The sequence below is a fragment of the Macaca fascicularis genome, chromosome 20, assembly GCF_037993035.2.
Source record: "Macaca fascicularis isolate 582-1 chromosome 20, T2T-MFA8v1.1".
Lineage (NCBI taxonomy): Eukaryota > Metazoa > Chordata > Mammalia > Primates > Cercopithecidae > Macaca > Macaca fascicularis.
This window is the reverse complement of record NC_088394.1, coordinates 69,684,837-69,707,972: the sequence shown is the minus strand read 5'-3', so window position 1 is coordinate 69,707,972 and position 23,136 is coordinate 69,684,837. Positions and strand designations below refer to the sequence as shown.

General features: G+C 50.5%; 1 protein-coding gene across 2 annotated transcripts in view; it reads left to right on the top strand.

Moving 5' to 3' along the window:
• IL34 (interleukin 34) overlaps positions 1–23,136 on the top strand; it is a 77,583-nt gene that overhangs the window by 52,917 nt on the left and 1,530 nt on the right. The window contains exons 2-6 of one of the 2 annotated variants that reach the window (XM_005592494.5): positions 9,586–10,013; positions 17,368–17,501; positions 19,739–19,816; positions 20,102–20,263; positions 22,798–22,933. In XM_005592494.5, coding sequence (XP_005592551.1) covers positions 9,986–10,013; positions 17,368–17,501; positions 19,739–19,816; positions 20,102–20,263; positions 22,798–22,933 — 538 coding nt within the window. In that variant the 5' untranslated portion in view covers positions 9,586–9,985. The remainder of the gene's footprint in view (positions 1–9,585; positions 10,014–17,367; positions 17,502–19,738; positions 19,817–20,101; positions 20,264–22,797; positions 22,934–23,136) is intronic. The other variant, XM_005592496.4, reaches the window with a different exon arrangement.

Below are 23,136 nucleotides of genomic sequence, written 5' to 3'. Positions count from 1 at the left end.
CAGTGACCTGTGATTACGCCACTGCACTCCAGCCTGGGTGACAGAGGGAGACCCTGTTTCAAAAAAAAAAAAAAAACCACAGCACACACAGAGGAACATGTTCAGACGTGAACCATGAATCTGCAATCAGGAAACTCTAGGCTACAGACCAGGGACACTTATTAAAAGAAAAACTTTAGAAAGAATAAATTTAATAGTTCATTATCATGATCAAGTATTAGGTACTGTACATAACTGTGTGTGCTAGACTTTTTGTTTTGTTTTGTTTTTTCGCTCTGAGGCAGGGTCTCACTCTATCACCCAGGCTGGAGTACAGTGGTGCCCTTGTGGCTCACTGCAGCCTTGGTCCCCTGGGCTCAAGCAATCATCCTGCCTCAGCCTCCTGAGTACTTGGGACTACAGGTGCACACCACCATGCCCGGGTAATTTTGTATTTTTTATTTTTGTAGAGACAGCGTCCTGCCATGTTACCTTGTGTCGACTGTAATCACAGCACTTTGGGAGGCTGAAGTGGGTGGATCCCATGAGGCCAGGAGATCGAGAGCAGCCTGGCCAACAAGATGAAATCCTGTCTCTACTAAAAATACAAAAGTTAGCCGGGTGTGGTGGTGGGCACCTGTAATCCCAGCTACTTGGGGACGTAGAGGCAGGAGAATCGCTTGAACCTGGGAGGTGGAGGTTGTAGTGAGCTGAGATCTTGCCACTGCACTCCAGCCTGGGCGACTGAGCAAGACTCCGTCTCAAAAAAAAAAAAAAAAAAGTTAATTTTAAAATGTATATATTTCAATCAAAGTTATTTTTAAGTCAGGCCTCTTGAAGTATAGTTAATGTACAGTAAAACTCATCCTCTTTAAGCATACAGTTTGGTAAATTTCAACAAATAATATACCAACACCTCATTCAGGATTTAGAGCATTTCTTTCACCTCCCAAAATTCCCTTGTGCCCCTTCTCAGTCAATCCCCTTCCCCACTTCCCATTTTGGGATGTCACTGATCTAATTTCTGTTCCTGGAGTTTCGCTTTTTCCAGGAAAGGCTGAATGTACATTCAGGGTATATAGGTATATACTCCCAGGTATATACTCAAGAGAATTGAAAACATTGGCCAGGCGTGGTGGCTCACACCTGTAATTCCAGCACTTTGGGAGGCCAAGGCAGGCAGATCACTTGAGGTCAGGAGTTCGAGACCAGCCTGACCAACATGGTGAAGCCCTGTCTCTACTAAACATTAAAAAAATCAGCTGGAAGTGGTGGTACACTCCTGTAATCACAGCTACTTGGGAGGCTGAGGCAGGGAAATCACTTGAACCTGGGAGGCGGAGGTTGCAGTGAGCTGAGATCACACCACTGCCCTCCAGCTTGGGCAACAGAGTGAGACTCAGTCTCAAAACAACAACAACAAGAAAATGTTATGTCTACACAAAAACTTGCACATGGACTTTCATAGCCACATTATTCACAATGGCCAAAAGGTGGAAACAGCCCAAAAGTCCACCAGCCAAGGGTGCTGTATACTTAAAGAGGGTGAGCTTCACTGTCCATCTGTTACACCTCAATAAGCCTGACTTTGAAGTAACTTCAATGGATTGAAATATATAAATTTAAAAAAAAATTCTTTCCCTCCATGCCTCCCTCCCTCTCTCCCTCCCTCCCTCCCTTCCTTCCTTCCTTCCCTCCTTTCTTTCTTTTTTTTTTTTTTTCCTTTTTGAGAGGGGATCTGACTCTGTTGCCCAGGCTGGAGTGCAGTGGCATGATCATGGCCTGTTGCTGCCTCCATCTCCCCAGATTCAAGTGATCTTCCCACCTCAGCCTCCTGAGTAGCTGCGACCACAGGTGCATGCCTCCATGTCCGGCTAATTTTTGTATTTTTTGTAGAGACAGGGTTTTGTCATGTCGCCCAGGTTGGTCTTGAACTCCTGGGCTCAAGCAATCCACCCCCTGCAACCTCCCAGTGTTGGAATTACAGGTGTGAGCCACTGCGCCTGGACAAAATTAATAATTTCAAAATGACACTAAAAATCCTCATTAGTTACCTTTGGAGGAAGCCAGAAAACAACACAATCTGAAATGGACAAAGAAAATGTAGGATATTCATGCAAGGGAGTATTATTTGACAATAAAAGGAGTGAAGTATGGATACATGCTGTGTCTTAGTTTACCTGGCCTTCCATCACAAAATACCATAGACTGGGTGGCTTAAACAATAGAAATGTTTTCTCACCGTTCTCTGGGCTGGAAATTTGAGATCAGGGCACCAGCAAGATTGATTTCTGGTGAGGGCTCTTCTCTTGGGTTGCAGATGGCCACCTTCTCACTATGTGCTCACATGACCTGTTCTTTGTGTGAGTATGGGAAGAGACAGAAAGACAGAGAGAGAGTGAGCGCACTCTGATGTCTTCTCTTTTTTTTTTTTTTTTTTGAGACTGAGTCTCACTCTATTGCCCAGGCTGAAGTGCCGTGGCGCGATCTCGCCTCACTGCAACCTTCGCCCTCCGAGTTCAAGAGATTCTCCTGCCTCAGCCTCCTGAGTAGCTGGGATTACAGGCACCTGCCTAATTTTTGTATTTTTAGTAGAGACGGGATTTCACCATACTGGTCAAGCTGGTCTTGAACTACTTACCTTGTGATCTGCCCGCCTCGGCCTCCCAAGGTGCTGGGATTACAGGCGTGAGCCACTGCACTTAGCCCGATGTCTTTTCTTATAAAGGCATTATCTCACCATGAGGACCCCGTCCTTGTGACCTCATCCAAGCCTAATTACCTCCCAAGGCCTCATCTCCAGGAACCACCGCATTAGGGGTTACAAATTCAACAAATGGATTTTGGAGAGACACAAACTTCAGTTCATAACATGCTCCAAAATGAATGAACCCTGAAAACATGCTAAGTGAAAACATGCTAAGCGAAAACACACTAAGCGAAAGAAGCCAGACATGAAAGGTCATGTATTGTGTAATAAATCCCATTTATATGAAATGTCCAGAATAGGCAAATCCATAGAGACAGAAAGAATATTAGTGGTTGCCAGGGACTGGGAGGAAGAGGGAATAGGGGGTGACTACTAATGGGTTCAGAGTTTATTTTGGGGGTGATAAAAATGTTCTGTAATTAAATAATGGTGACTGTTGCACAACATAGTGAGTACAGTAAAAAAAAAAAAAAAAACCACAAAGTTGTACACTTTATTTATTATTTATTTTTATTTTTATTTATTTATTTTATTTTGGGATGGAGTCTCGCTCTGTCACCCAGGCTAGAGTGCAGTGGGACTACCTCGGCTCACTGCAACCTCTGCCTTCTGGGTTTCAAGTGATTCTCCTGCCTCACTCTCCCAAATAGTTGGGATTACAGGTGCACGCCCCCCCGCCTTGCTAATCTTTTGTATGTTTAGTAGAGATAGGGTTTCGCCATATTGGCCAGGCTGGTCTCGAATTCCTGACCTCAGGTGATCCACCCACCTTGGCCTCCCAAAGTGCAGGGATGACAGGCGTGAGCCACCGCACCGGCTGTTGCGCACTTTATTTATTTTGAGACAGGGTCTTTCTCTGTCGCCCATGCTGGAGCCCAGTGGCATGATTATGGTTCACTGCAGCCTTGACCTACCTGGCACAAGTGATCCTCCCACCTCAGCCTCCCAAGTAGCTGGGACCACAGGTGCATGCCACTACACCCGACTAATTAGAAAAATTTTTTTTGGTAGGTACAGGTTCTCACTATGTTGTCCAGGCTGATCTCAAAGTCCTGGGCTCAAGCAATCCCCCGGCCTTGGTCTCCCAAAGTGCTGGGATTACAAGTGTGAGCCACCACACGCAGCCTGTACACTTTAAAATTGTAAATTTTATGGTATGCAAATTATATATTGATTTTTAGAAAGAAAAGTACTTAAGAGGCACATCAGAGATTTAAAAAATAACCAGGGAAAAATTGAACATGGATTCTCTATGAAATCATATTAAAGAGTTATTAATTTGAGGGTTGTGTGATAATGATATTGTGATTATATACTTCAAAAATCCCTACAAACTGGTGAAATGGCATGTTTGAGATTTGCTTTAAAATATTCCTGGAAAAAAAAACTGGGGGATGAGTGAAACTGGAATGACAGAAGATTGATCATTTTTTTCTTTCATTTTGAGACAGAATCTCACTCTGTTGCCCAGACCGGAGTGCAGTGGCACAATCTTGGCTCACTGCAACCTCAGCTTCCTGGGTTCCAGTGATTCTCGTGCCTCAGCCTCCTGAGCAGCTGAGACTACAGGCGTGCACCACCACGCCCAGCTAATTTTTGTATTTTCAGTAGAGACAGGGTTTCACCATGTTGGCCAGGCTGGTCTCAAACTCCTGATCTTTCATGGACAATTCTGTGGAAATAACTTTTTTGTTTTTCTTTTGGTATTTTAAGTTGTTTTTTTTCTCCTTCTCCTTGTCGTTAATTCTGCCTCAAGTGATTCACCTGTCTCGGCCTCCCAAAGTGTTGGGATTACAGGTGTGAGACACTGCACCAGGCCAGATTGACAATTTTTGAAGCGGAGTAACAGCTTTATGGGGGTCTGTTATACTATTCTACCTTGTTTCAGTTTGTTTAGACAACTTCCATTATAAAAAGTTGCAAAAAATAGGCCGGGCATTGTGGCTCAAACCTGTAATCCCAGCACTTTGGGAAGTTGAGGCGGGCAGATCACGAGGTCTGGAGATCGAGACCATCCTGGCTAACACAGTGAAACCCCATCTCTGCTAAAAAGTACAAAAAATTAGCCATGTGTAGTGGCGGGCCCCTGTAGTCCCAGCCACTCAGGAGGCTGAGGCAGGAGAATGGTGTGAACCAGGGAGGCGGAGCTTGCAGTGAGCTGAGATCACGCCACTGCACTCCAGCCTGGGCAACAGAGTGAGACTCCGTCTCAAAAAAAAAAAAAAAAAGGTTGCAAAAAATAAATAAAATATGACAGAGGAAAAAAAAAAGTCTTGGCTAGTCCTGAATTCTAGAAAGTTCCTCTTCTAACTGAAGATCCTGAGCTGGGTCCTATGGAAAGGACAGCATACTTTTGTCCTCAAAGTCCTCCTGACTGGGGACTGAGCTTCAGTCTGAGAGAAGCTATCTAAACCACTCCTAGAAGTTGTTTTTATTTGGGGCTGAACCAGTGTATGGAGCATTTTGGGGATGGTGGACCTTTGTGGTGTATCAGTTAGCTCCTACTGTGTAACAAACCACCCTAACACTTAACGGCTTAAAATAAATAAATATTTATTATAGCTCATGATTCTATGGGTGGACTAGGATGCTGGGATGACTTGGCTGGGGCCAGCTCATCTAGGATAGCCTCCATCAAATGTCTGGGGCTTCAGTAATGCCTCCTCTGGCAGGCTACCAGGATTACTTACATCATATGAAGGCCCCCTGGCAGCCATAGAGGGAAAGTCCCAATGTCCAAGTATATCCCATTGGTCACAGCAACTCACATGGCCAAGCCCACCTCAGCCTTGATCTCCTAGGCTCAAGCGATCCTCCTGCCTCAGCCTCCCAAGTAGCTCAGACTATCAGCCAAGCCCATGCTAGATCAGTCAAGTACAGCCTAGATCAGACAAGCCCAGCCTAGATCAGCCAAGTTCAGCCTAGATCAGTCAAGTACAGCCTAGATCAGCCAAGCCCAGCCTAGATTACCTAAGCCCAACCTGGATCAGCAGAGCCAAGCCTAGATCAGCCAAGTCCAACCTAGATCAGCCAAATTCAGCCCAGATCAGCCAAGGACAGCCCAGATCAGCCCAGCCCACCCTGGATCAGCTGAGCCAAGCCCAGATCAGCCAAGTCCAGCCTAGATCAGCTAAGTCCCAGCCAACCTGTCATTCATGAAAAATAACACATGATTGTTTTCAGTCACTGTATTTTGGGGTGATTTGTTACACAGCAAATTGAGTGGGTGCTTGGGGTTTCTCACAGGCTGTGTGTGTCCTGAACATGAAATTGCACCACCTCTTAAGGGCTGGGGCACAGGCTCTGAACTGCCAGGATTCTAATTCAAGTTCCATGTTCCCTCCCTGGGGAGGTGGTCTCGGTTTTTGGACAGGGGACAGAGGAACCAAAACCAAAGCGTGTGTCTTAGGAAAGGAGCGGGGAGTGAAGCCCACAGGATGAGCAGGGCCTTACTGCCCCAACTGGTGGACATCGCAGTATAGGTCTAGCAAGGTAATTTATTTTTTATTTTTGTTTTTTGAGACAGTGTCTCATTGTATTACCCAGGCTGGAGTGCAGTGGTGCGATCCTAGCTCACTGCAGCCTTGAGCTCCTGGGCTCAAGCAATCCTCCTACCTCAGCCTCCCGAGTAGCTAAAATTACAGGCATGAGCCACCATACCTGGCTAGGGATTTTTTTTTTTTTTTTTTTTTTTGAGATGGAGTCTCACTCTGTCACCCAGGCTGGAGTGCAGTGGCGTGATCTCAGCTCACTGCAACCTCTGCCTCCTAGGTTCAAGCGATTCTCCTGCCTCAGCCTCCCAACTAGCTGAGATTATAGATGCCTCCTGGGTTCAAGCGATTCTCCTGCCTCAGCCTCCTGAGTAGCTGGGATTACAGATGTGCACCACCACATCTGGCTTTTTTTTTTTTTTTTTTTTTTTTTTTTTTTTTTTTTTTGAGACGGAGTCTCACTCAGTCGCCCAGGCTGGAGTGCAGTGGCCAGATCTCAGCTCACTGCAAGCTCCGCCTCCCGGGTTCACGCCATTCTCCTGCCTCAGCCTCCCAAGTAGCTGGGACTACAGGCGCCCGCCACCTCGCCCGGCTAGTTTTTTGTACTTTTTAGTAGAGACGAGGTTTCACCGTATTAACCAGGATGGTCTCGATCTCCTGACCTCGTGATCCGCCCGTCTCGGCCTCCCAAAGTGCTGGGATTAGAGGCTTGAGCCACCGCGCCCGGCCATCTGGCTATTTTTTGTACTTTTAGTAGAGAAGGGGTTTTGCCATTTTGGCCAGGATGGTCTCGAACCCCTGACCTCAGGTGATCTGCCAGCCTTGGCCTCCCAAAGTGCTGGGATTACAGGCGTGAGCCACTGTGCCCAGCCTAAATCTGTTTTTTATTTGTTATTTTTGACTTACGATGGGTTTATCAGGACTTAACCCCATCAAGCATCTGTGTTAACTCCTGCAACAATATGGCTGGTTCCCAAATGCAGTGTCCCAAGTGAAAGAAGCCAAAACAAAAGGCCACACACTACAATTGTATTTATCTGACATTCTGAGAAAGGCAAGCATGCTGGACAGAAAACAAATGAGTTGTTGCCTAGGGCTGGGGCTGGGGGAGGAGCTGACTGAGAAGCCGCAGCAGGGAATTTTTTGGGTAGATGCAAATGTTTTGTATCTTGATTATTACAGTAATTACACAGTTCTATGAATTTGCTAAAAACTTTTAGAATTGTATACTGAAAAGGGTAAAATGTAGTATATGTAAATTAGCCCTCAATAAACCTGAAAAAGTCCCCAAATGAATGTAACAGCAGGGGAATTGCCAGGGTGGGATGGAGGAGGAGGAGGAGGGGGAGGGAGAGGAGGAGAAGGAGAAGGGAGGAGGAGGAGAATGAGGAAGAAGAGGAGGAGGAGGGAGAAGGGAGGAGGAGGGGGCAGAAGGAAGGAGGATGAGAGAAAGAGAAGGGAGGAGGAGGAAGAAGATGGGGAGGAGGAGAAAGGAGAAGGAGGTAGGAGGAGTAAGAGGAGAATGGAGGAGGAAGAGGAGAAAGGAGGAGGAAGAAGAGGAGGAGGAAGGAGGAGGAGGAGAAAGAAGGAGGAGGAAGAAGGAAGAGGAGAAAGGAGGAAGAAGAGGAGGAGGGAGGAGGAAGAGAAGGAGGAAGAGGAAGGAGGGAAGAGGAGGAGGAAGAGAAGGAGGAAGAGGAAGGAGGGAAGAGGAGGAGGAGGAAGGAGAAAGAGGAGAAGGAAGGAGGAGGAGAAAGGAGGAAGGGGAGGAGGAGAAAGGAGGAAGGGGAGGAAGAGGAAGGAGAAAGAGGAGGGGGAAAGAGGAGGAAGAGGAGGAAGAAGGAGGAAGAGGAGGCAGAGGAAGGAGAAAGAGGAGGAGGGGGAAGGAGGAGGAAGAGGAGGAAGGAGGAAGAGGAAGGAGGGAGGAGGAAGGAGGAGGAGGGAGGAGGAGGAAGGAGAAAGAGGAGGAGGAAGGAGAAAGAGGAGGAGGAAGGAGAAAGAGGAGGAGGAAGGAGGAGGGGGAAGAGGAAGGAGGAAGGAGGAGGGAGGACGAGGAAGAGGAGCAGCAGCAGGTAGCGACTGGGACTGAGATTCAGGGTGACTGCATAAGGGATTAACTTGAACAACCCATGTTCTCTCTATAAGGCCCTGCCTGCCTGCTGGGCACCTCCCAGGGTAAGGGCCAGCATTCTTTGGTGACACTATGGATCACACAATGAAGAAGATGCAAAAGTCATACCTGCTCTCCCCCAATGGTGTCACTCTGTAGCCATTTCCCCCCACCAGAGGGGAGACAGGGAGGAGGCGAGGGGATGGAAGAAAACTAAATCAGAGACGGAATTCCAGCCTCATCTGCAGAACGGACACAATGGTCCAGACCTTGCAGAGTCCAGAGGGGCAGATGGGAGGACCATGCACACGTGCTGAGCCCTGTGTGGGTGTCCACTTTTGGGAGCAGCCACTAGCCCACAGGGTGTGAATTCCGGTCACACTTCTTACAAGCTGTATGACCTTGGACAAGTGTTTTAACCTTTCTGGGCCTCAGTTTCCTCATTGATAAACTGAGATTTTGTGCTTCCATGAGATTGCTGTGAGATTCAATAAATGTAAAGACCTTTGTCCTGGCCAGGCACGGTGGCTCACGCCTGTAATCCCAGCACTTTGGGAGGCCAAGGCAGCAGGTCACTTGAGTCCAGGAGTTTGAGACTGGCCTGGCCAACATGGTGAAACCCCATCTCTACTAAAAATACAAAAATTAGCCAGGCATGGTGGTGTGCATCTGTAATCCTGGCTACTTGGGAGGCTGAGGCAGGAGAATTGCTTGAACCCGGGAGATGGAGGTTGCAGTGAACTGAGATCACACCACTGCACTTTAGCCTGGATGACAGAGTGAGACTTTGTCTCAAAAAAAATTATTTTTTCTTATTTATTTATTTATTTATTTTTATTAATAGAAATGAGGCCTTACTATGTTGCCCAGGCTGGTCTCGAACTCCTGGGCTCTCACAATCCTCCCACTTTGGCCTCCCAAAGTGCTGGGATTACAGGCATGAGCCACCACGTCTAGCATTGTTTTCGGAGTGGGAACTCATCGGCTTTTTTAACCTGTCCTGCAGCCTGAGTCATTCATGGACTCTACCACGGCCCTCAGTGTGTGAACTCAAACCACCTGTTCATTCTTTGGTCCTGCTTTTGTTCAGGCCCCAGGCTGCCAGCTGGTGTCATCGTAACTCACTCATGGGCCAGGGCTGCTTGGACATTCTGAAGTCATTTCTCATGTGAGCCGTGTCCAGCTGCCAGGGCCGGGTGGTCCTGTGCAGGCTGTGGGTGCGGTGTGCACTGTGGCTGATGGCTGAGTGGCAGTGCTGCTCTTACATAATCAGTTTCTCTCCTCCTTTCTCTTCCCAGAGCCAGATTTCACACTGAGCAGCTGCAGTCGGAGAAATCAGAGAAAGCGTCACCCAGCCCCAGTTTCCGAGGGGCCTGCCAGGGACTCTCTCCTCCTGCTCCTTGGAAAGGAAGACCCCGAAAGACCCCCCAAGCCACCGGCTCAGACCTGCTTCTGGGCTGCCATGGGACTTGCAGCCACCGCCCCCAGGCTGTCCTCCACGCTGCCGGGCAGATAAGGGCAGCTGCTGCCCCTGGGGCACCTGCCCGATCCTGCAGCCTGGCCACTCCTCCAGGGCCAGCCTTCCCTGACTCAGTGGCCACCTCTACTGCCCCGAGGCCATGTAGGCCGTACTTAGGCCTCTGTGGACACACTGCTGGGGACAGCGCCTGAGCTCTCAGGGGGACGAGGAACACCACCATGCCCCGGGGCTTCGCCTGGCTGCGCTGTGAGTACTGGGGGGTCCCTGGGGAGCTGCCCTGGGAGGCCTTGGCCTAGATCCAGGATCTGCTGTAACCATAGCAACCAGGGCATTCTTGCTGGTGAGAAGTTGCGATGCTTAACAGTCGGACTGCAGACATCCTCTGGGATTCCCACGGCCAGCCTCTGCCTTGTCTGCCGCTGACTTCAGGCTCTGACGGGCAAGCTGAGTGGGCGGTTCTGGCTGGGTGGGCATGGTCCTCAGGGTGGTCTTAGGTCGGGGCAGGCACTGGGGGTAGGTGGCAGCATCTCACCTTTCCAGGCTTGTGAGCGCTGGGGAGCCCCGTGCGGGCAGCAGAGGCAGAGTCCTGGGTGTGGCCGGTGGGGGGTGGGGCGGGGGCTGGTGAAAGTGTCCAGGGATCCAAGACCCACGGCAGAAGAGCAGCCAGGTGCCTGGAGAAGGCAGCCTGGTCCCCTCCAACCCTCCCTCCTAACAGAACAGAATTAAAAAGCAGAACGATAACACTGTTGGTAAAAAGAAAAATAAGTTGAAATGAGGACAGAAAGGAAAAAAAGGATCTGGAAGCCTCTCATGCCTACTGGGTGGGAGGCCAGACCAAGATCCCCTGTCTCCAAGATTCAATTGAATGGACTCAAATTCAACACATTTTTCTGGTGCCTCCCACGTGCCCACTGCAGAGTCACTGCCATGACAACAAGGACCTTGCTGTCTCGTGCCTCTGTCTCCAACGCCTGGCACAGGGTTGAGTGCTCGGGAATTGTTTGAGGTTCGGGGTATGAGCCTGCGAGGGATTCAGAGAAGAGCTGGGTCCACCCTGGCCCTTGAGAAAATATACAACAAAGGGTTGGGACATTAGGGACGGGTGGAAGGACTCAGCTGGACCCAATGTTCTGGAAGCCCCTAGGTCATGAGAAGCAAGGGTGCAGTGTGGGGGAGGGGCTGCTAGAAATGGTCTAGAAGGTGGGGTGGTGCTCACACGGGTAGACCTGGGGTCGTAAGGCCGGTGTTTCAGAGAGAGGGTCCAGTGTGAGCAAAGGTTCGGCGGTGGGATGGTGAGGCCAGGCTGGGAGCTGGTTTGGACCCAGTTGGCGGAGGCCTTGAAAGCCAGGCAAAGCGTGCATCCCTCCCCACAGCAGGCAGCCCTGGAGGATTTGAGAGCCGGGCGGGGATGTCGTCATGACTGGGAGTTCCTCTGCTCTTGAAGATGAGTCTGGCGGTGTTTGTAGGAGTTGCTGTTGTCGCCGTCTGCACAGGAGGGAATAAGGGTCATTCTGGAGGTGGAGGTGCGAATGAAAGGCAAGGGATGCTGGGCTGGTGGCTCACGCTTGTGATCCCAGCGCTGTCGGAGGCCAGTGCAGGAGGATGGCTTGAGGTCAGGAGTTTGAAACCAGGCTGGACAACATAGCGAGACCCCATCTCTAAAAAAAGGAAAATTAGCCAGGTGTGGTGGCATACATCTGTAATCTCAGCTACTCAGGAGGCTGAGGTGGGAGGATCACTTGAGCCCAGGAGGTTGAGGCTGCAGTAAGCAAGGATTATATCACTACACTGCAGCCTGGGCAACAGAGTGAGACCCTGTCTTTAAAAAAAAAAAAAACATAAAAAGAGAGAAAGAAAAGCAAGGGAGAGGGGTAAAAGCTCCAGGAGGCAGGTCTTAGGACCAGGCAAGGACTGGCTGGGGGATGAGAGAGAGGGAGAGCAGCAGATTTAGGTGGGGGCTGGTGCCCAGGGACTGGGGTGCTGAGGAAGTTGGGCTGCCATAACCAATTAGTATGCTTTGGGTGGCTTAGAGCAACAGCAACGTATGGTCTCACAGTTCTGGAGACTGGAAGTGTGAGATCAGGGAGCCTGCAGAGCTGTGTTCCCTCCAAAGGTGCTGGGAAAGAGCCTCCCTTGCCTCTTCCAGCTCCTGGTGGCTCGTGGCCTCCCTGGCCTGTGGCCTAGTCACTCAGGTCTCCCTCTGTCTTTATGTGGTTTTTCCCTCTGCGTGTCTCTGTGTCCGCTCCTCTTCTTCCTAGGACACTAGTCACTGGATTTAGGGACCTGCCTAAATCCAGGATGGCCTCATCTTGACATCCTTCATTTAATAACGCCTGTAAGTGGCACAGGACAGTCGAGCCCCCAAGGGGGCTTAGCCTGCAAGGGTTCTTGGCTTTGCCTGGGAGAGAATTCAAGGCAAGCTGGTGGGTAGAAGACAGCTTTACTGAAGAGGCATTGCAGCTCCGTGCCAGCTCCTGCAGGGCAGGGCTGTGCCAGAGGAAGCGTACTGAGGAGCAGCTTAGGGCCGTTTGCAGTCATATTTATACCAACTTTTAATTGCATGCAGATAAAGGGGCAGTTTATGCAGACATTTCTAGTAACTTTTTGGGCCCTTGGGTCATTGCAATGGAAAGGGGCGGTAACTCCCAGACGTTGCCATGGCAATGGTAAACTGACATAGCACACTGCTGGGCATGTCTTTTGGAATGCTGCTTCCGCCCCGTCCATCCCTGTTTTCACTAGTCCTCAGTTTAGTCCAGTGTCAGGACTCCGCCTTTGGAGTTGGTCCTACCTCCTACTTCACAAATACCCCATTTCCAAACAAGGTCACATTCTGGGGTTCGGGTGAACGTGGATTTGGAGGAGATGCTATTTAACCCACTGCACAGGTTCAGATTTGGTCCCCGGGGCTGGGGGTGACAAGCCTCACTTGTCACTGCACATGGGGTCATCTCAGAGAGGGGGCAAGCCCCTCCTGCCCCCCACCTAGGGCCAGGAACAAGGAAGGGAGTACTGTACTCACATGGATCTTTCTTCAGCCTCCTCTCTGTCTGGCAGCTTGTTTTATTTATTTTATTTTTATTTTTATTTTTTTTGAGATGGAGTCTCACTCTGTCACCCAGGCTGGAGTGCAGTGGCGCAATCTCAGCTCACTGCAACCTCTGCCTCTCAGATTCAAATGATTCTCATATCTCAGCCTCCCGAATAGCTGGGACTACAGGCACCTGCCACTGCACCTGGCTAATTTTCGTATTTTTAGTAGCGATGGGGTTTCACCATTGGCCAGGCTGGTCTCAAACTTCTGACCTCAGGTGATCCACCTACCTCGGCCTCCCAAACTGCTGTGATTACAGGCATGAGCCTCCGTGCCCAGCCTGTCTTGTGGGTTCTTACCTCTGGGCTAAGACAAAGGCAGGGTGGGTATCCTGACTAAGGTCAAGGGTGGCACTGGCTGTGGGGTTCCTGGTGTATAGAGTATGTGGGGGACAGTGGCCTTGAGGTTGGGGCTGTGCTGTCCTTGCCTGGTGCCTCTCTGTTAACCTGTTTCTCTGGGTGGGTGGAGGCAGTAAAAAAGGAAACTTACACTTAGCAGTGATGTTTGGGCTGCAGTCTCAGAGGAAGGCTGCCCAGCTAGGGGAGAGGCAGATCATCTGTGGACAGCGTTTCCAGGGCAGTCTGTGTGCCCACCATGCCAGGCTGGGAGGCTCAGTGTCATTCCAAGGCACAGTTCTTGCCTTGAGGCCACAGCTGCCGGGTCCCCAAGGCCCCAGACGGGACACAGAGAAGGGCAGCTGCTGTAGGGTTGAGGGGTGGAGTAGACGGCCAATGGTGATGACCACACAGGAAAAAAGACCCAGTGTGGACAGAGATATTGATTTTTTTAAAGAAAAGCTGAAAGTTTTAATTGTTATGTGAAATCCCTGTGGACCAGAGGTGGCCCTTGGGACACCAGCTTGCAACTGCTGCTCTAGGTCTGTGGTTCTAGACCCCCAGCCACAGCTTTACCTGGGACCTTGTTAGAAAGGTAGATTCTCTGGCCGCGTCCTTGACTGGTTGAGCAGAGACTCTGGGGCAGGCAGGACGACCTGTGCCTTAACCAGCTCTGCTCCCATTTCTACTGCTTGGGGCAAATCCCCAAATGCACATGTGAAGCGCTCAGCACGCTGGGCTGTGCAGTGTTTAACTGTGTTATGGATTCACATACCAAAGTCAAGGTCGTGAGTGAATGGGGAAGGTGGTGCTAGAGATAGAGACCGATGGGGGCTGGTGCAGGCAGGGGAGACCCTGGCGGGGTGATGGGGAGAGAGGAGTCTCTGGGACGCTTTGAAAGAGGTCTGTAGTGTGAGAGCGTACCCAGTGCAGGGCAAAGCATGAGCCTAGGAGGCAGGGATGATCTTGACCTGCAAGGGTGGGTGCCAAGCCGAGGGATTCAGGACTTAGAACAGAAAGCAAGCAGATATTAAAGGGCCAAACACTGGTTTAGTTTGTGTTTATCTGTCCCTCTGGCCCAATACTGTATCAGGCACAGGGGAAGAGAGAGAGAGGAAGTGCAAGATAGATTGCAAACTTGCAACTTAGCAAAAATGTGGGGCTATGTGGGGTACAGGGCTTGAGGAGGCCTGAGGCTTTGAGCTGATCAAGGGCACTCCGGTGGGAGGTCCCGTAGTGGCAAAGGCCAGGCAGGTGGCCTGAGCAGGGAGAAGGCAGTGGGGAGGTAGCAAATAGGTGGTGTGGCTCAAACCAGAGGGGCTGTAAGGACAAAGTCTTCCAAGATGCTGGGGAGTGGGGAAAATCCGATCAGTAATTCCTACTCATAGCTGGGGGTGGCTCGGGAGGTGACTCAGCCTGCCTGACTGCTTTTGTCAAAAAAAAAAAAAAAAAAAAGGAGGATGGTTATTGCTTTTGTCTGTAACAATAATAGATATGGATTATAGAACATAAAAAATGCTCTGAAAGGCCAAGGCCAAGTGTGGTGACTCATGCCTGTAATCCCTGCACTTTCGGAGGCCAAGGTGGGAGCATCGCTTGAGCATATGAGTTTGAGACCAGCCTCGTCTCTACAGACTTTTTTTTAAAATTAACTGGGTGTGGTGGTGGTGGTGCCTGTAGTACCAGCTACTGGGAGGCTGAGGAAGGAGGATTGCTTGAACCCAGGAGTTCGAGGTCGCAGTGAACAATGATGGTGCCACTGCACTCCAGCCTGGGCAACAAAGCAAGACCCTATTTGAAAAGAAAAACATGAAAAAATCTCCCATAGAGATTTGGTAGTCATGGTAGGAACACAGACAGTGTTGAGTCACGCTATTTTTAAGCTTCACTAAGCATATCTAGTTTTTCTCATAGCACAGCCATGTCTTTGGCAATGTGGTTTTTATTGGCTACATGCATTATTATGGAACATCTAGGTCATTTCCATATTTTCACTGTTATGAAATAAATGCTGCTCTGTACATCTTTGTTCATAATTTTTTGGTTATATCTTTTTTATTTTTCTTCCAATTTATTCCTAGAAGTGAATTTAGTTGGTGATAGGGTATTGACACTTTTAAGGCTTAGTGGTTTGAAGAGTACAGATACTATTAAATCCATTAATAACAGAAATTGCTAAATTGCTTTCCAGGACAGCACTATTTGGCCAACATCAAGTATTAATTATTAAAATGAAATGAGTTGGGTGTATGGCTGGGCACGGTGACTCATGCCTGTAAATCCAGCACTTTTGGGAGGCAGAGGCAGGGATATCAACTTAAGGCCAGGAGTTTGAGAACAGCCTGGCCAATATGGTGAAACCCCATCTCTACTGAAAATATCAAATATCGGCTGGGTGTGGTAGCGCTTGCTTGTAATCCCAGCTACTTGGCAGGCTGAGGCAAGAGGCATGAGAATTGCTTGAGCCTGGGAGGTGGAGGTTACAGTGAGCTGAGATTGTGCCACTGCACTTCAGCCTGGGCGACAGAGAAAGATTCTGTCTTAAAAAAAAAAAAAAAGGCCGGGCACGGTGGCTCACGCCTGTAATCCCAGCACTTTGGGATGCTGAGGCGGGCGGATCACGAGGTTAGGAGATCAAGACCATCCTGGCTAACACGGTGAAACCCCGTCTCTACTAAAAATACAAAAAAATTAGCTGGGCGTGGTGGCGGGCGCCTGTAGTCCCAGCTACTCCGGAGGCTGAGGCAGGAGAATGATGTGAACCCGGGAGGTGGAGCTTGCAGTGAGCCAAGATCCCACCACTGCACTCCAGCCTGGGCAACAGAGCCAGACTCCGTCTCAAAAAAAATAAAAAAGGCTGGGAAGCTGGGTGTAGTGGCACTTGCCTCTCATCTCAGCTACTCAGGAGGCCACGGTGAAAGGACCGCTTGACACTAGGAGTTGGAGACAAGCCTGGGCAACATAGCAAATCCCTGTCTCAAAAAAAAAAAAAAAAAAAAAAAAAAAGCCCCAACGACCTAAAACCACAAACACAAAAACTTTCATCTGAATATATGAAAAATGGGCCAGGCACGGTGGCTCACACCTATAATCCCAGCACTTTGGGAGGCTGAGGCAGGAGAATTGCTTGAGCTCAGGAGTTCGAGGCAAGTCTGGCCAACATGGCGATACCGTGTCTCTACAAAAAATACAAAAATTAGCAGGTGTAGTAGCATGCAACTGTAGTCCTAGCTACTCTGGAGGCTGAGGCGGAAGGATCGCTTGAGTCTGGGAGTTCTAGGATGCAGTGAACCATGATCCCACTACCGCACTCCAGCCAGGGTGACAAAAAAAAAAAAAATTTATATCTGATTGTTTTAATATGAATTTATTTATCTAGTTAGTGAGTCTGATATTTTGGGTAGTTGCTGGCCTACTTCTGTTTTATTCTTTCTGCTCTGATGGACTTAACCTTTTTTCATATTTGTTGCGAATTCTCCTATTTTTTCTGTTCAGTCACTTGGAAATCGTTTAGGCTATTTTTGAAGTCACAGTGACCCTCGGTGGCAAAGGATGGTAATGTTTCAGCGGTTCGTTTGTTGCAGGAAGAGACGCAGCCAAGTGTGAGATGTGCTTAATGTCCTAGAATGACCAGACTGGAAAACGCGACTGACCCGCTGGCATAGTCAGCTGGGAGGGACGCTAAGATCAGATAGAGCAGGAAAGAAAGTGGGGTGGATGACTGAAGAGTCATTTGTCAAGTTGAAACCAGAATCCAGGATGATTCGATCTCCTTGAATGTCTGGCTTGGAAAACCCAGCACCAAGCTTTGAAAACATGTCACCGGGACACCAGGGGCTGAGGCTGTCCTGGGCGGGAGGTTGTGCCTGCCTCACGGAGCGAGAGAAGCAGGGAGACCAGATGTCGACCCTGGGGCGTGCTTCCTGGGGGGCTCCCGTAGTTGGCGTGGGGTGGATGTGGACCCTCTGGACTGCTCGTGCCTGCATGATCTTGCTATTCTGGAGCCAGACCCCAGGGAAAGTATTCCAGATCCCGTGCCCGCCACCACACCTTTCCCATCGGTGCTTGTCACCTATGCGAACGGATGACAGTCGTGCTCGGCTTTGCACGTTGTGGACAGCGTGGATGAGATGGAGGGTGCTCATGTGCTCTTGTTGGGTATGGTCCACAGATATTGGGATCCTCCTTGGCATGGCCTGTGGGAACGAGCGTTTGGAGATATGGCCCTTGACGCAGAGTGAGGAGTGCACTGTCACGGGTTTTCTGCGGGACAAGCTGCAGTACAGGAACCGACTTCAGTACATGGTAACCACGTGGGCACCAGCTGTGTCCCTGTCCCTGTCCCTGTGTCCCGGGGCTTACCTGGCATAGGCCTCTGGACATTCAGAGCCCTTTCTAGGACCCGTGTCAGCCCTGAGCTGACCATGGCCTGTTTCTCTGTCTTTCTCTGAAACCTACCCATGCACCTGGTCTGCATTTACTGACCCCTCTCCTGCCATCTCCTGGAGCTTCCACTGCTCTTTGATCTCACTTTAATCCCACCTCCACAGTGGCACTCACCATCTGACTCAGGAATGTACAGCTGGAGCTCTTTGAGGAACCCCAGGCACTTATTAGCCGGGGAGATAAAGACCTAGAAATTGGAGTCTTTGATTTTTTTGCAGAGTGGAGATGTCTGTGTGGCTATATTGCGTCTTTTTTTTTTTTTTGAGACGGAGTCTCGCTCTGTCGCCAGGCTGGAGGGCAGTGGCTCAATCTTGGCTCACTGCAATCTCCACCTACTGGGTTCAAGCAATTCTCCTGCCTCAGCTTCCCAAGTAGCTGGGACTATAGGCATGCACCACTATGCCCAGCTAATTTTTGTAATTTTAGTACAGACGGGGTTTCACCATGTTAGCCAAGATGGTCTCCATCTCTTGACCTCGTGATCCGCCCGCCTCGGCCTCCCAAAGTGCTGGAATTACAGGCGTGAGCCACCGTGCCCAGCCCCCCTACTTTTTTTTTTTTTTTTTTTTTACTTTTTCTAAAAAACTTTTTTTTTTTTTTTTTTTGAGACAAGGTCTTGCTCTGTTGCCCAGGCTAGAGTTCAGTAGATAATCTCAGCTCACTACAACCCCATCTCCCAGGCTCAAATGATCCTCCCACCTCAGCCTCCCGAGTAGCTGGGACTACAGGCATGTGCCAACATGCCCAGCTAATTAAATCTTTTTTTTTGAGTAGAGACAGGGTTTCACCATGTTGCCCAGGGTGGTCTTGAACTCCTGGGCTCAAGCCACATGCCCACCTTGGCCTCCCAGAGTGCTGGGATTACAGGTGTGAGCCACCATGCCTGACCTCTGTAACTTTTTAAATTAATTAATTTAATTTTTAGAGACAGGGTGTCACTCTGTTGTCCAGGCTGAAGTGTAGTGGCGGGATCATAGCTCAGTGTAACCTTAAACTCCTGGGCTCAAGTGAGCCTCTCTCCTTACAGGCATGAGCCACTGCACTTGGCTTATGTCTTTTTTATTTTAACAGCTTTACTGAGATAGAATATACATATTTATATATAAAAGACATAATTCACTCATTTGAAGTGCACAACTCAAAGGTTTTTTAGTTCACAGAGTTGTGCAACCATCACCATCGTAGGTTTTATAAGATTCTCGGCCGGGCGCAGTGGCTCACGCCTGTAATCCCAGCACTTTGGGAGGCCGAGGCGGGCGGATCACGAGATCAGGAGATCGAGACCATCCTGGCTAACCCGGTGAAACCCCGTCTCTACCAAAAACACAAAAAATTAGCCGGGCGTTGTGGCGGGCGCCTGTAGTCCCCCAGCTACTCGGCAGGAGAATGGAGTTGAACCCGGGAGGCAGAGGTTGCAGTGAGTCGAGATCACACCACTGCACTCCAGCCTGGGCGACAGATACAGGCTCCGTCTCAAAAAAAAAAAAAAAAAAAAGATTCTCACCCACAAAATAGTATGTTTTTCTTGAAGTAGCGCGCCCTCACTCTTGGGCGTGAAACTTCTGCCTTAATAGGAGCTGCGTATTTTGTTTCGCCCTCCCTGTGTCCCAGAGGAAAGTGAGTTGTTTTTATCCCAGTTAGGAGCCAGGCAGACCTCTCTGCACAGGACCACCCTACCATCAAAAGGCTGGGCCCTGAGTTCTCTCCTTCTACATCAAAATTCATCTGGAGGCCGGGCGTGGTGGCTCATGCCTATAACCCCAGCACTTTGGGAGGCTGAGGTGGGAGGATTGCTTGAGCCCAGGAGTTCAAGACCAGCCTGGGCAACATGACGAATCCCCATCTCTACAAAAAATAAAAAAAAAATTGTCTGGGCGTGGTGGCACACACCTGTAGTCCCACCTACTTGGGAGGCTGAGGTGGGAGGATTGCTTGAGCCTGGGAGGTCGAGGCTTCAGGGAGCCATGATCCTGCCCCTGCACTCCAGACTGGGTGACAGAGTGAGACTAACTCTTAAAAAAGATCACTTGGGAGGCTGGGGAGCCTGCTGGCCATTTCTACTTCTGGCCTCATAGTTTGTTCCTGTGCCTCTCTAGAAACACTACTTCCCCATCAACTACAAGATCAGTGTGCCTTACGAGGGGGTGTTCAGAATCGCCAATGTCACCAGGCTGGTAAGAATCCCTTCCTGGGCTGGGGGGACCCTGCCTCCTGCAACATCCGGTGGGCCCAGCCTCAGAGGCGCGCTGGCATTGGCAGGTGGTGCTGCTGGCCTGGGGCCTCTCCTCAGCCCCAAGAGCAGGCTGGCCCTTGGCCCAGGCACACGTTTGTTCACTGTCCGCAGTGCACAGCCCGTGTCTGCTCCCTGTGGGGCAAGTTCCTGGTGAGGGGCTGGTCAGATTGCTCAGAACCCAGAGGCCTGTGTCTCTGGGGTTGCAGTGACTTCTCTGTCTCCGCAGCAGAGGGCCCGGGTGAGCGAGCGGGAGCTGCGGTATCTGTGGGTCTTGGTGAGTCTCAGTGCCACTGAGTCGGTGCAGGACGTGCTGCTCGACGGCCACCCGTCCTGGAAGTACCTGCAGGAGGTGCAGACGCTGCTGCTGAATGTCCAGAAGGGCCTCATGGTGAGTCGTGAGGAAGGGTGGCAGGCGGGGCTCATGTGTGTGCACACGTGTGTTCATGTGTGTGTGTGAGCCTGCGCGTGTATGAATCTATGAGGTGTGGCCAAGGGCTGGTGAGGGAAAGGATGAACACACGGAAAGATGGGCACAAGCCGAGGGGCATGGGAGAAGTGGGGGAGGGGTGCAGGAAAAGAGGCCTGCGGAAGGAAGAGGTGGCCGTGGTGGCCACGAGAGCTGGGCTCTGGGGACAGGCGATGCCTCTGATCCTGGGCAAGTCATCGTACCCTCTTTGTTTCTGCAACACGAGGGTCCTGGAGGCAGGGTAGGGGGAGAGGGGAAGAATGGATGGAGCACAGGGAATGTTTAGGGCAGTAAAACGCTGCAGGCTTGGCGCAGTGGCTCATGCCTGTAATCCCAGCACTTTGGGAGGCCGAGATGGGTGGATCACCTGAGGTCAGGAGTTCAAGACCTGCCTGGCCAAATGGTGAAACCCCATCTCTACTAAAAACACAAAAATTAGCCAGGCCTGGTGGTGGGCACCTGTAATCCCAGCTACTTGGGAGGCTGAGGGGGGAGAATCGCTTGAACCTGGGAGGCAGAGGTTGCAGTGAGCTGAGATTGCACCATTGCATTCCAGCCTGGGCGACAAGAGTGAAAAACTCCATCTCAAAAAAAAAAAAAAAAAAAAAAAAAAAAAGGATGCTATATAATACGTTCACGGTGTATACATGACATCATGCATTTGTCACAACCCACAGAACTGTACAACAGAGTGTGAACGCTAATGTAAATTATGGACTTTAGTTAATTTAAAAAAAAAAGAGGTCCCCCATCCCCGCCCTGCTCAGAGAAATTGGTCTGAGGCCTCAGGGATATTGGCCTCTAAAATGCCTGAGTTGTAGTAAAAAGGAAGGTGGCAAGATGACCCACGAGGGCCGTGTGTGCTATGGGGCCTCTCCCCGTGCCCACCAGCCCTCCTCAGGACTCTGATGCACACCTGTCCTGGGGACCCACCTGCTGCCCAGCCCAGCCAGCTGCTGACAAGGCCCAGCCTGTGGGCAGAACTTCCCAGGCCAACTGTGAGCTTCCGATGGTGAAAGGGCTTAGGGACCAGCACCTGTTTTTGCAGCTGCCTGGAGCTTTCCTGGGACGAGACTGGTGGGGAGGCTCTCAATTCCTACAAAGTCAGGAGACTCCTTGATCTCCTTGGTGGCTCTTTTTCTTTTTTATTTCATTTCATTTTATTTATTATTTTAGAGATGGGGTCTCGCTGTGTTGCCAAGGCTGGTCTTGAACCCCTGGCTTCAAGTGATCTTCCTGCCTCAGCCTCCCAAAGTCCTGGGATTACAGGCATGAGCCACCCTACCTGGCCTCTGTGGTGGCTTTTTTTTTTTTTTTTTTTTTTTTCTGAGACGGACTCTCACTCTGTCGCCCAGGCTGCAGTGCAGTGGTGCAATCTCGGCTCACTGCAACCTCTATCTCCCAGGTTCAAGCAATTCTCCTGCCTCAGCCTCCCAAGTAGCTGGGATTACAGATGCCCGTCACCACGCCTGTATTTTTAGTAGAGACGGGGTTTTGCCATGTTGATTAGGCTGGGCTTGAACTCCTGGCCTCAAGTGATATGCCTCCCTCCGCCTCCCAAAGTGCTGGGATTACAGGTTGAACCACGGTGTCTGGCCGTCTCGGTCTTTTCATGGCTTTCTGCCCTGTGTTTCCTTGTCTCTGTGACCTTTCTCTTACAAGGACATCAGGCATTGGATTTACAGCCCACTCGAAATCCAGGATGATGTCCTTCTAAGATACTGAACTTAATTACCTCTGCAAAGAGCCTTTTTCCAAATATGGTCACATTCACAGGTACCAAGGGGTAGGATGAAGACACAGATTTTTGGGGGAGGAGAGGGACAATTTGGCCCAGGACATGCTGCCTGGGTGGTCGCCCCCTTCCAGAAGATCACCCCCACGTTTCCCACGATGCTTTCTGCAGTGGCCCTGACCTCCTATTCAGGGACTTCCTTCCCTCGGTGCCACGGTACACCCCACATGACCCTGTTGTTGCGTATCGTGGAGAGAAACCACACCAGCTTGGAGCTGGACGTCCTGCCCTGTGTATGTGACTTAAGCCTCAGTGTCCCTGTGAGGGCCTTCTCTTGTTCCTTGGAGTTGATGGAGGTGTTTGCTTCCTGAGGGACAGTTTTCCCCAGGTCAAGGGGTCCTCATGCAGTGGTGGGTGGCCGTGCCTGGGCGTGAGATACCCCACTTTCCTCACTGTCTTGGCCTAAGCCCTTTACTCATTTTTCCAAGGAAGGAAAAAAAGCAAAGACTCTGAGTTGTGCATGGGTGAGAGGTGGCATCTGGGACCCTCCCCATGCCCATAGGAAGAAGATGGTGAGAAATAGCTATCCAGGCTCATAGTCACAGGATGTCTGGTCCTTCTTCCGGGGTTTGGGCAGCTCCAGGTGACTGGACAGCGCTCACGGCTCTCCTGGGGTGCGGCCCCATCTCGCCGCCGCTCCTGACGGTTTCCTCCTTTCCAGGATGTGGAGGTCAGCCCCAAGGTGGAATCCGTGTTGTCCCTCCTGAATGCCCCAGGGCCGAACCTGAAGCCTGTGCGGCCCAAAGCCCTGCTGGACAACTGCTTCCGGGTCATGGAGCTGCTGTACTGCTCCTGCTGTAAGGAGCTCTCAGGGGATGGGGCCTGGAGGTCGGAGGTCGGGCATCTGGGCCCAGGCCAGCTGGCAGGGCCGGCATCCTCCCGGGCATATCTTCTGCTCCCCAGGGCTACAAGCCATTTCTGGAAGCCAGGATGGGCCCTGGGTAGGGTGGGGGGACCAGCACACGTGGCTTGGTTTGGTGGGGAGGGTGGTCTTGAACAC